Raw genomic sequence first — 13,417 nt, 5'->3', positions numbered from 1 at the left:
AAAAACATGTACATATTCCAGGCCACTGGAGATTTCTTGCAAAGAGAAAAGGCGAAACGCAGATGCACGAAAACAGTGTTTCATTTCAGTTGTAATTAGACAATCCAAATCTAAAAATTATCAACATACTATAATATTCTAGGGACCTGAAGACAACAGGACTAAATAAGTTGAAGATCAGTTTTTATTTATTTAAATAGCTGTAGGAAATGTTAGTAGACCACAACATCCGTTGATATGTAGAACCATGGGCACTGCGATCATTGGCCCAATGCCTCCAACAGTCATAGTGCTGACTGTGGCGCAACCCATCTTGGAATGACTGTCACCTCAGATTGTTAGCTTACAGAGATGCCATTTCCAGTAGCATACCACACTGGCATATGTCATACAGTGCATCACTTACTTCTGCGCTACCTAGCAAACGAAACACACACCGTATTCACATTCCAGTGCCCTAACTGTCATATATCAGGTCTGTGGCGCTAACATACCGCTCGTAAAGAAACTAGGCTATTAATAGCCTCCAGGAACGGCAGAAGAAACAAAGAAGTCAGGCAACATTTGTGCTAGGAAGTGTTAGCCTATGGATAGGAAGGTCAATGTTTTCTGACCCACAAAAGTCATTGTAGGATTTTAATCTGTTGCTTATTACATTTTCAGTTTTGCTGATGTATGTCTGCACAGTGACAAACACTGTAATTAGGAAATAGATAGTGTTGGCGTTTCCACACAGTTTACAATAAAATATTAAAAATATGAATGGACAGAAAGCCCATTTTCTCGCACGTATGTTCCCAACTCTTACTACATGTACAACTAAAGTTTCTACCACGTTCCAAAGGATGAACGCTGTTTTATACTGAGCACACAATGTAGGCTTTCACGGCCGGTATTGTCTTCACTTCAAACTTCTGAGCTGATAGGCTGTGGTCGATGTATAAAAACTCTCCCCTGAAGTTTCGTCTCCGACTGCGGGAGACATCCTCCGAGGTAAAGCGGCGAACCGCAAAGGGAACTCGAGGAAGCGCTCATTACATAAGCAGTGTAGAGGGCTCCACTGTGCATCACGTGGCGTCGGCTATGAAACTATCTCTGTTTCGCTCGGCCCAGGTTCATCGTATTTACAACCGTATTGAATCTGCAGTGTTACGGGAGAGGATTCATCAGACGCGGGGAGCACTGGCGGAAACCCGCAGTAAGCTTTTTCATCTCCACTTAGTTATTAGTAACGTTATGCAGTGTGGTGATTGGAATAAGATTGACGGTCTAACATTCAAAACTATGGAAGTTAGTGCAGAAATTTCGGTAAAAAGACAGAAGAAGAAGAAGTGGAAGTTAGTGCAGAAATATCAGTAAAAAGACAGAAGAAGAAGTTCGGTAACTTACAAAAGAACATTTCGGAAGGTACAGTTGAGGACAGTCGCCAAAGGAGACAATTTTGCTGTGACGCCCCTAAACCTACCCACGGAGGATATTGTAGCAAATATTGAGGCAGGTATCGGTCAGCTTCCACAGCAGTCCGCTGACATAATTAGCATGGAAACAGCTAGGATTTTATGTACTTGTAAGCCATCTAACAGAAATTTGTCACAGGCACAAATGAAAGCGCTGAAAGATATAAACGCAGATAAAAACATTATTGTTCTTACTGCAGATAAGGGTAATGCCACTGTCATATTGAAGAGTGAGGACTATCATGGAAAGAGCAATGATATTTTTGTTCCTTCCAAATACAATAAACATCAGAAGGATCCGACTACGAAGATTTTAAAAATGACCAGTCGACTGGTGAAAGAGTCTTCACTCTCCTCCGACGATAAGAAGCTGCATTGTAAAACAGAAGTGTAGCCACCTAGACTTTATGGATTACCCAAAGTGCATAAACCTGAGGTTATGGAGACGTTTGAACAATGGGCGTTGCAGACTGCCAGTAAGAGACCAGCCAGATGGTATCTCTATGTCGATGACATTTTCGTAGTATGGACACACGGAGCAGAGGAGTTGAATGCCTTCCTGATACATGTAAACAGTATTAATCTGAAAATCCAATTTACTATGGAGACGGAGAGTAATGGGCAATTGAATTTTCTGGATGTGTCTGTCATTAAACGACGGGACGCAACGTTGGACCATACGGTGTATAGACAAACCACACATACTGATCGCTATTTGCATAAAAATTCAAACCACCATCCTAGACAAAAAAGAGGTGTAATAAAAACCTTGGTAGACAAGGCGTACAAAATTGTGAACCTGAACATCTGCGGTCGACTTTCGAGAAGAATGGCTATTCTAGTAAGAAAATATATCGAGCTATTCGCTCTAGGCAGAGGATCAGTAGCAACGACGACCAACAGCCGCCCAACGGCAAGGTTTATCTTCCGTTCATTGGTAAGATCACAGATCGCACTGGGTCAGCGTTAAGCAAGTATGGGGTGGAAACTATTTTTAGACCCACCAGGGGAAAAAAAGAATATTTACGATCGACAAAAGATGCACGACATCCTTTGTCTACACCAGGAGTATATAAAATTCCTTGTAGTTGTGGTTAGCTTTATATCGGTACCACAAAGAGAAGTGTGAACACCCGTCTAGTTGAACATAACAGTAATTACCGCCTGGGTCACGCGGATAAATCGGCTGTCGCAGAACATGTTTACCAGGAAAGTAATCATGAAGTAAAATTCAGCGAGACGAGCATCATATCTAAAACCTCGCATTATTATACGCGCATGTATAGAGAGGCTATCGAGATTGATAAACACCGTAATAATTTCTACAGGAAAGAGGAAGGTGTTAAACTGGATAAAATTTGGATGTCAGCATTGCTCCGCAAATGTGGCGATCGATTTCTTTCAATCGACAATGTTGGCGTTACCAGAGACAGTCTCATAGCCGACGCCACGTGACGGACAGTGGCGCCCTCTACACTGCCTATATAATGGGCACTGCCTCGAGTTCTCTTTGCAGTTCGCCGCTTTATCTCGGAGGATGTCTCCCGCAGTCGGAGACGAAACGTAAGGGGAGACTTTTATACATCGATCTCGGCCTATCAGCCCGGGAGTTTCAAGTGAAGACTGTTTCATACTTTACACACACACACAAGCAGAAGCATCTGGCATGGAATGCATTCAAAAATACTGTTTGTTAGTGTCAAAAATGCGTAGCAGTACTGTGGAATTAAAAATCATAGCCTTCAGTTTGACAACACTATGTTCATTAATCAGGGCACTTTATACAGTTAATAAGATGTCTTTTGAATCGTAAATAGTGTTGGAGTTTCCATGTTGTTTAATACGACATGCAGACAGAACATTCATCCTCCTGCGTGCATGAAAACCACTGTTACCCACATATACTTGTGTATAGAACTTAATTACTAAACTAGTACTGAGCAAAGTAGGAAAGCTGAAGTGTGGAAGGAGTATACTGGTGAGGCGTGCAAGGGAAATGAACTTGGAGCAAATATTATAGACACAGAAGAGGAAGTAGATGCATTAAAAGATACGAAAATGATAGAGAAGAATTTGACAAAGCAGCGAAAGACCTAAGTCGAGACAAGGCTCCTAAAGTAGATGACAATCTATCACAATTACAGATGTCTTTGGTGAGCCAGCCACAACAAAACTTTTCTGTACGGTATCCAAGACCTAGGAGACAGACTACATACCCTCAGACTACCAGAAGAATGTAACAATTCCAATTCCAAAGAAAACGGGTATTGACAGGTGTGAATATTACAAAACTATCAGTTTAGTAAGTCACAGTTGCAAAGTACTAACACGAATTATTTGCAAAAGAACGGAAAAACTGGCAGAAGCTGAACTAGGGGAAGATCAGTTTGTATTCCAGAGAAATATAGGAACATCTAACGCAATACCGACCCTACGACATTTCTTAGAATTTAGGTTGAGGAAAAGTAAACATTTGTTTATAGTTATCGTAGATTTGAAGAAGTTCTGAATGCAGATTCGGTACAGGACGCCGACTTGTACTTTAAGTGGAAGCAGAAGCGACGTCAAGAGACCGAAAAACGTTCCGAATCGGGGCTAAGAATCTTAGATTTTCCTGCACCCACCGAGCCCGCCAAGAGCGAAGGCGGATTGCACTCTGACGTCACCGCACACGAATCGTCACTGGCGTCATCACACGGTGGCTCAGCGGTAAGTACGGTCGCTTAACCAACCCCACAAGGTGATGGGCGCTGCTTATCATATATATCTAACATTACCACCAGCCAATTTCGGAATGTACGTCCCTTCCTGCCACCGTAATTTCATGATTCAGCAGTCTCGACAACGTTGGCTAAGGCAGGTCGGATAAGCCCAATGCACTAGGGGAGTCAGATGGAAACAGAACCATCACGTCCCTAATTAGAGAGTTCACATATGAGGTAGCATACTGGGGTCACTCACAAGGGGAGTCCACAACGTTTGGAACGCGGATTTACTGTAAACTTCGTACACTCGTAGTACTCAATGAGGAGAACAAAATGTGTAAGCTGTAATAAAAGTTCAGCCGATTACACGTATATTCCCCATTATATCCATTGTAATATACCAACAAACTTTCGGATCCCTGATACGCGGAAACAGTGACGTATTTCGTTCCAACGACAAGCTATTAAGCAGATGGTCATAACGTTTTTGCTCATCAGTGTACATTTTGTTTGTAATAATATCAGTTCAACAATGCAGCACTAGGTTTGTAAGTAGTGTAAATGCAGTCAACAAAAAACCATTGTCTTATCTTTTAAATCGTGATACACCAGGAGGAAACGCAGGTTGGTAGAACCAGTAAGCGCTATCTACTAATGCATGTTTGAAAGACATTCTCCACGGACTGCCACTTCGATCAAGTCCAGGGACATGGAACAGGATGTCGATAACAAGTTTTGCGAAAAAAAAACAGCACCATTTCTACATAAAATCTTTACTTCCTCTAGAAACTGCCGCATCGTAAAATGTTTCAAAATACTGCAGATAGCAAAATTCTGAGGGGCGGGCAATTTTATAGCAGCCTTTCAAGTGCACGACTTGCATTTAGCACCTGCAGCAGCCGGCGTATCGACTGTATCGACGTGTTCAACAACAGACAAGATTTTGGCTTGTAATAACTGTATTTGTAGTCTCGCCACAACAAATACGAGTGTTCAGTCAGACTTTTTGTCTGAAATAAATGTGACTGTATTACAGTATTTCAAGAAAGATGCAAACAGGCAACATACAGACTTTGCTATAACTTTAACTCAGAAAAAAAGGATTTATACTCACCAAGTGTAGAGTAGAAGTAAGGCACACATCGACATAAGCGCATTGCGAAATTCGCTCTACAGGTCATTTTGCAAAGATTGACGCTGTACGGCAAATTTCGCTTTCGATCATACAAGTAACAGCCCCTCTGTCGAACAGATAATGCCAGGACTTCAGGTGTCGATACCAGCTGGAAGTTTTTGAACGCGGCGCTCACGACTCTTTTTCCTTCCAGATAGTGGAACCACGTTCCTGTAGCTGCTATCTCATACGGAGAGTGAACAAATATCTGAAAGTTTTCAAATAATTAAAACCAGACGGACATAGAAACAGATTATTAATACACAACGAGAAAAATATGTCATGTATATCACACAGTTGTTCTGTTTCGTTGTCGTTCACATTCAAACGCACCTGCACCCGTGTCTTCAACTTGTCGTACTGCAAATGGCCGTAGCATACTTGATCAGTAACCGAGTTACATTTCCATGGCTCCGAAAATTTCTTTGGCTTTGTCGAATTTCTGGAAAACGGCACGTACATGTATTCATTACTGAGAATGTTTTCCAGCATGGATACAAGTTTCATAGTATTAAATTTCGATCATCATAAATGTATGTGAGCGCAAAAAAATATATAATATTGTAACGTAAAAAACTATTTTTGCTTCGCTTCAGTGAAGTTTAGGCATACAGATACGAATTCAGATGCCATGTGGCAAGAGTTGTTGCTAGGCAAGTACTAATACACGCATAAATATCTGAACAACCTTAATTATGGACGATAAGATTGTTTTGCATACCATTTATCGTAACGCTCTGTCGGGCCCTGTGATAATTGAACAGCACAGTCGCGTGAATGTGTATAACTGGTACCAGCAGACACCATTAGGGAACACTGTCAGATATGTCAATCGTTCCAGATGAACATTAATAACACAGTGCTTCAAAACTAGGAAACGCATTATAAGAGATGAGACAGAAGTTATAGCTTGTAAACTTAAGAGGAGCATTCAAATTAAAACCCATTCTCACTACGACGGGACCTTAGAAGTAGAGGGGCAAAAGAGTATAAGCACACATTGAGGGCTGCCTACTTCACGGGCACACTTTTCATTCTCTTTCGATTGACAGGTCCTTAACCTATTGTTCTGCTGCGAGGATTATGACCTCCTGGGGATAATCCATCATTTTGTTGACAGGTCCTTACCCCATTGTTTGGTTAGCTTGTTTTCCAAGAAACACTCACCCCTCTGACTCCCTTTCCTCCTCCCCCATCCTCTCCTCCTCCCTCAACACCCCTCAGGAAACACAACTTGCCAACACAAGCACACTTTTGATATCAATTTCATTGACTAATTATTGAAATCGATCAAATAATTAACCTCTCCCACTCTGAGAAACTCACACCCTTGCCTCTTCCCTCCCCCACCTGCAAACTGGCGGCAATAAGAGTTTGTTGATCGGTCATTTGGTCGCAAATCGTTTGCAGTGTAAGGAATATGTAAAACAATTTAGATAATGCGTGGAATATTGTTTACTTAAACAATTTATAGGATACAAGACAGTGTATGGAATACAGTTTATTTATTTATTTACGAAATTTGCTGCGAAATCGATTGCAGTGTATGGAATATTATTTAAACAATATAGACAATGTGTAGAATGATGTTTATTTAAACAATTTATGCAACACAAGGCGGTTTATGGAATATAGATTTATTTAAAGAATATGTGTGGATCTCGATTGCAGTATGGAATATTTAAACACATGCAGCACTCTTCCGTTCTGATTGTGCATGGAAATGCTGAACAGGCTTACTTTATATTTGCTGCTGGAGTCAGGGATGTTAGACTCTTATCTTTTATTTCCCTCATTTCTCGAAGCACACTGGTGTCTAAGCACAGACAGGAAAATCTGAAAAATTACATATCTAAAAGTTCATGACATATGTAGAATCCCATCGCCACTTTCTGCAGATGGACAAATTACTAGAACCTCAGCAGCAAACTATTTTGTACAGATCGACAAAAATACAGTAGTCACATTGCACTGACAGTTACACGCTGCGAAATTGGTCACATAGCATGAAAAGAAAGAAATGCAGTGTAGTAACCACCGTTTGGGGCCTCCCATGCATGTGTCTATCGTCAGGGCAACTCCGCGAAAGTCAAAACCTCCCAATGTCCAAATTACAGCTCACATTACTAAATACCACTGACCACAGAAAGCATATCGACCTCCTTTGATCTCGTGGCCCCCAAACAAAGAATCAAGTTGTGGCATTCTGTTGGTCAGGGAATTCCAGTCTGGCTTCCTGTCTCCGCCTTTCTCAAGAGGCCATTCCATGCTTGTGTGTGTGAACCAAAATCCCGAAACAAGCAGACAGAGGTTTTCATCTTTCCTCATAACACAGTGTTCCTATTTGCTAATGCTGGAGGCAAAGTGAGAGCTGATGCCGTTTCGTATCAAAAAATAGAGTGAAATAAGCCATTTGTACTAGCCTCTAAGATTAATTGTTTAGGAATTTATAGGACGCCAATAGATCAATTAAATCACTCACTTCCGCCTTGCAATGATTCCTCTTCGTAGTAAAACTTATTTTCAATGTTTGAGTATCACACAAAAATATTATGCAAATCAAGTAATGAAATTTCCACCACTAATAGATCGTTGCACTAAATATATCTGAGGCTTTATAAGCACTAACGTCTCAGAGCACAAATACCCTCCTCCACCAAAACTTTCCACTAAACATACCTGGTGAAAAGAAATCCTACAGATCACTCAAACTACCGATTGCGAGGCGGGTGCCATTCGCCGTCTACAAGGTAGTATCCATCTGCACCAGTCGGGGAGAGATAAACATCCGCGCAGACAATGCTTGCCCATACCAAATGCATGCGTACAAGTAATACAACTATTGAGAACAATAAATTGATCAGTCGGGAAATTGAGGTCACGACTGGGTTCTTAAAAGTACTATAATATTCCTAAATTAGTTCCCTCTGGTACATTCGGTAGGAGGAGGGGGAAGGTTAGAGTAGTGGTTCTCAAAGTGTGCGCCAGGGCGTACTGGTGCGCCCTAGAATATTTACGGGTGCGCCCTATAATATTTTAGGAAAACATATGGCCAAATATAAAAGAACTTACACTGTAGCTACTCCATTTTATCCATTTCACGACAGTCCTTACGTTTTGTCGAATATTTCAGTTTGGTTAAGGAATTAAAGTAGCTTACTCCTTGTAGAGTCGACGGTATTCGAACGTTTCATGCCGACTGTCTTCTCGCTTCCACTGCTGCTAAACTTAGCTATCTAACAGTAGCGGCTGTATGGGATCTGGGAAAAGGTATTTCAAAATTATGAGTGATGATAAAGCCATTGCTGGCCCATCGAGGTCATCCCTTACACTGTTGAGAAGTGTAAGGAATTGTAGGGAAAGTATAATTTGCAGTGGGGCGAGAAAAAAAATTATTCGGGTGGCAGAATGCTGCGGTCCGGAGAAACAGAATGTTCACATAATTGTCCTATTGCTACAAAACAAAATAATACGCAGTGGTGGGAGTGAATAATTCATTTAATAATGAATGTAACTGTATTTATAAACCTAACACTTTATCCATCGTAAAGTTTAGTATGGCAAACGCGGTAACTTATTTCATATGTTGTAAAGAACTTCTACATCCACATTTATACTCCGCAAGCCACCCAACGGTGTGTGGCGGAGGGCACTTTACGTGCCTCTGTCATTACCTCCCTATCCAGTTCCAGTCGCGTATGGTTTGCGGGAAGAACGACTGCCGGAAAGCCTCCGTGCGCGCAGTCCAAGACTCCAAACATGGACCGCAAGTTTCTTACAACATAATGCTTCATGGTTATTCATAATTAACAAAAATGTCATTTTCTTCAAATCCCTGCACTAGAACTGCATTACAACACCCTTATTTTAATTCACAATTTTGATAGAATTAAAGCGTTATAGCGAACCATTTTTACTTCTGTGTGTAAAATATAACTGTCTTAGTCACTGGTCAGTACAAGGCGCACAGGCATCCGTGGATGAGTAGCACTGGACGTGTAATTTTCCTAACCATCCCCCCTCTCACCGCCCTTCGCCCTGTAGGCGCCGTGCAAGTTATTTTGGCACACCTCGTTCGGAGCCTTCTTTCCGTAACCATACGGTGCGACACTTGTGTCGCTCTTAAAGTTTGTAAGTAAACATTGAGTTAATCCACAGGGTTTTCAAGCTTTAATGGATTTCTGGTCAGATCCAAACGTTCAGAATCAGGAGAAAACGGCGAAAAAATATATGACGACTGACGGATTTTTCCGACGGGAGCTCTTACGAATATTATCTGATCGCGTCGTGCTTTTGTTTCGCATTTTATTTGCCTGTAGACGTTTTTCTTTTATGATGGTAGCCTTGCTGAAATTCAGCCTTGTGCGCTATGCATGTGATCAAAACTTGTCCACAGAATTCGGAAGATTTCGTGCCGTTCCCAATGATTGCTAATCTATTCCATCCAACTCCGAGTGACGCTGCAACACCACGTAGGAAGTGAGTTGTATATTATTATTGCTGGCCATTACGACCTACTTAGGTATCGCGACAGTGTATCAAAAAATTATAAATACATGTGCAACCAGTCACTTTTCAATATTACACAGATCAGGAAAGTTTTGCATCACCTCTGTTGAGTTCCGGAACTTGTACAGGAAATTGGAATAGAGTTCAACATAAACATTATTTCCACCCTTTTCATTGCTCATGAAAATCACATATAGCATGTTGAACCACCATACAGAGAGACCTTCAGAGGTGGTGGTCCAGATTGCTGTACACACCGGTGCCTCTAATAATCGCTAGCACTTCCTCTTGCATTGCTGCATGCCTGTATTCGTCATGGCATACTATCCACAAGTTCATCAAGGCACTGTTGGTCCAGATTGTCCCACTCCTCAACAGCGCTTCGGCGTAGATCCCTCAGAGTTGTTGGTGGGTCACGTCGTCCATAAACAGCCCTTTTCAATCTATCCCAGGCATGTTCGATAGGGTTCATGTCTGGCCACTCTAGTCGAGCTATGTCGTTATCCTGAAGGAAGTCACTCTCAAGATGTGCACGATGGAGGTGCGAATTTTCGTCCATGAAGACGACTGCCTCGACAATATTCTGCCGATGTGGTTGCATTATCGGTCGGAGAATGACATTCACGTATGGTGCAGCCGTTACGACGCCTTCCATGACCACCGGCGGCGTAGTTCGGTCCCACATAATGCCACCCCAAATAGAGCAGCGAAGCTTCACCTTCCTGCACTCGCTGGACAGTGTGTCTAAGGCGTTCAGCCTGACCGGATTGCCCCCAAACACGTCTCCGACGATTGTATGGTTGAAGGCATACGCGACACTCATCGGTGAAGAGAACGTGATGCAAATCCTGAGCGGACCATTCGACATTTTGCTGGGCCCATCTGTATCGCGCTGCTTGGTGTCGTGGTTGCAAAGATGGACCTTGCCATGGACGTCGGGAGTGAAGTTGCTCATCATGCAGCCTATTGAGCACAGTTTGAGTCGTAACACGACGTCCTGTGGCTACACGAAAAGCATTATTCAGCGTTGCTGTAGCGGTCATCCACTGCAGTAGTAGCCCTTGAGCGGCCTGAGCGAGGCAAGTCATCTACAGTTCCTGTCTCTCTGTATCTCCTCCCTGTACGAAAACCATCGCTTTCGTTCATTCCGAGACGCCTGGACACTTTCCTTGTTGAGAGGCCTTCCTGGCACAAAGTAAGACTGCGTACGCGATCGAACCGCGGTACTGATCGTCTAGGCATGGTTGAAATGCAGACAACACGAGCCGTGTAGCTCCTTCCTAGTGGAATGACTGGAACTGATCGGCTGTCGGAGCCCCTCCATCTTATGGACGCTGCTCATGCATGGTTGTTTACATCTTTAGGCAGGTTTTGTGATATATCTGAACAGTCAAATGGACTGTGTCTGTGATACAATATCCATAGTCAACGTCTATCTCCAGGAGTTCTGGCAACCGGGGTGATGTAAAACTTTTTTTGATGTTTGTATTTTATTGAAAATGCATAACTTTCTGTTGTCAACAAAATATTATTGTAAAGAGAGTACAGGAATGTATCTATGAGAGCTGTTTATTGTTTGACCTCGAGTTGTCCGTGACTAAAAGAATTTCATTTCATGTTCTTTCCTACAGAGGAGTAGCGCATGTGAACATGATCGTTATTGTTTATGAAGCCTTGCTAGTGCTGAGCGTCATTTCCACTGCTGTTGAGTGATCTAGCGGATTAATGACAGAAGCTTCCAGCAAGGTTAAAAGAACTTGAAAATTATCGTTCGCAGCACTGTTAACCCACGGAGGAAACAAGAATCCAGGCCCGGAAGGAAAACGCGTTTCCATTGTTATGCACTTGAGCTTTCAAGTGATATGTCAGTGAGGTGTTTTTAGCGGTCGTGGGGCTTGTGTTTTGTGTACAGGGTAGTGATTATTTTGAAAGCGCTAGAAGTGAATCTTATATGCAAAATACAATCCAATAAAATAGACAGATTTCTGAAATACGAGCATCCCGTTGAAGAATCCGATTCTGGAAGTGAACAAACGCTAAGTGCAAGTAAAAAAGCAAGCAGCGGCCTACTCGTGAATACAATGAAAGCCACTTAAGTTATGGTTTCACTTTGACTGGGAGTGAAGATTATCCTTTCTCAGTGTGATTAGTATTTGTGTATAAAATGGCAACTGAATCTCTGATTCCTAGTAAACTGAGCAATCATTTTAAAACAACGCATTCACATATGAAAGATAAAACTGTAAGCTATTTCAAGAAATTATCTGGACAGCAAACAAGGGCAGCAAATTCTTTTAAAAGTGAAATGCCTGTTTCTGATAAGTCTGTGATCGCTTCCTACCAAGTCTCTGAACTAATGGCAAAGGCTATACTATAGATGAGTCACGTATTTTGCCTGCTTGCAAAAAAAGAAATAAAAAGTTGTCATGACGATGCTATGAAAAAAAGCAACTATGAAAATAATCAAGATTCCTTTGTCGAGTGATACAGTTCACAAGCGTATTACAAAAAAAAAAAAAAAAAACTACTGATGTTGAGGAAAACGTTTGCAGTAATAAACTCAAGCACTCAAACTTTATTTTCCAAGTTGATGAATCAACAGACATAACCAACCAATCGCAATTTTAAGCCTTTGTCCATTTCATTAATTAAGATCAAATAGTAAATGAGTTTCTTTTTTGCAAAGAATTAAATGTGTCTACTAAATGTGAGGACGTTTTGCATATTTTAAATGATTATCTTAATAAGTGGCAGTTAACATGGGTTGTGTGTAGGCATTTGTATAGATGGCGCCCCTTCAATTGTAGGCTGTGTTAAGAGCCTTATTTCTTTTGTAAAAAAAAATTATGATATTGTCGTAACTCACTGCTTTACTCATAGAGAGGCCTCAGTAGCAAAAACATTGGGAAAATCATTGAGAGAAATCTTAGAGCATGTTGTTCAGATGGTAAATTTTATTAAAACAACACATATCAATTTCGTTTATTCGATATGGAGTCAGAACACAGAGGGTTGCTTTTACACACAGTAGTCAGTTGGTTGTCGAGAGGGGAAGTACTTACCCGTGAGCTCGAGCTATGACAAGAACTTCGTGTGTTTCTCGAAGAAACGAAACATTTACATTTTGCGACCTCCTTCGGAGTACATTTTGGATTGCCAGATTGTAGTATTTGGTCGATATATTTCTGCAGTTCAATATTTTGCAATCTAGCATGCAAGAGCAAGAAGAAAATATCCTCACATACACCGACAAAATTAAAGCGTTTCACAGAAAACTACAAATACGGAGAAGAAAAGCTGTTCAAGGTAACTTGGAAATGATCCCGTCGGTAAGGAGCACATGTATAAATGAAATACTTCGGATAGTACTAGATCATTCAATAAGATTAGAAGAGGAACTGAGTTCATATTTCCATCACTCAACACTGAACAGTACGATTCGATTCGAAATCCATTCATGAAAACTTCAGGTGATTTTGGCTTACATTAACAGAAGGTGAAGAACTAGTTGTGGACTGATGATTAAGCATAAGGAATTATCTCTTGAAGCCCTTTTGATTTCTTTAAAAGAA

General features: G+C 41.4%; 1 protein-coding gene across 1 annotated transcript in view; it reads right to left on the bottom strand.

The window, feature by feature from the left end:
* Positions 1–13,417, bottom strand: part of LOC124788747 (sodium channel protein Nach-like) — a 102,683-nt gene that overhangs the window by 53,143 nt on the left and 36,123 nt on the right. Inside the window, exons 5-6 of the mRNA XM_047256029.1 lie at positions 5,670–5,778; positions 5,277–5,544 (exon numbers count right to left, since the gene is read on the bottom strand). Coding sequence (XP_047111985.1) covers positions 5,277–5,544; positions 5,670–5,778 — 377 coding nt within the window. The remainder of the gene's footprint in view (positions 1–5,276; positions 5,545–5,669; positions 5,779–13,417) is intronic.

The sequence above is a fragment of the Schistocerca piceifrons genome, chromosome 3, assembly GCF_021461385.2.
Source record: "Schistocerca piceifrons isolate TAMUIC-IGC-003096 chromosome 3, iqSchPice1.1, whole genome shotgun sequence".
In the NCBI taxonomy this organism is placed as follows: Eukaryota; Metazoa; Arthropoda; class Insecta; order Orthoptera; family Acrididae; genus Schistocerca; species Schistocerca piceifrons.
Note: the sequence above shows the minus strand (reverse complement) of the source record. Positions and strands in the feature narration are given on the sequence as shown.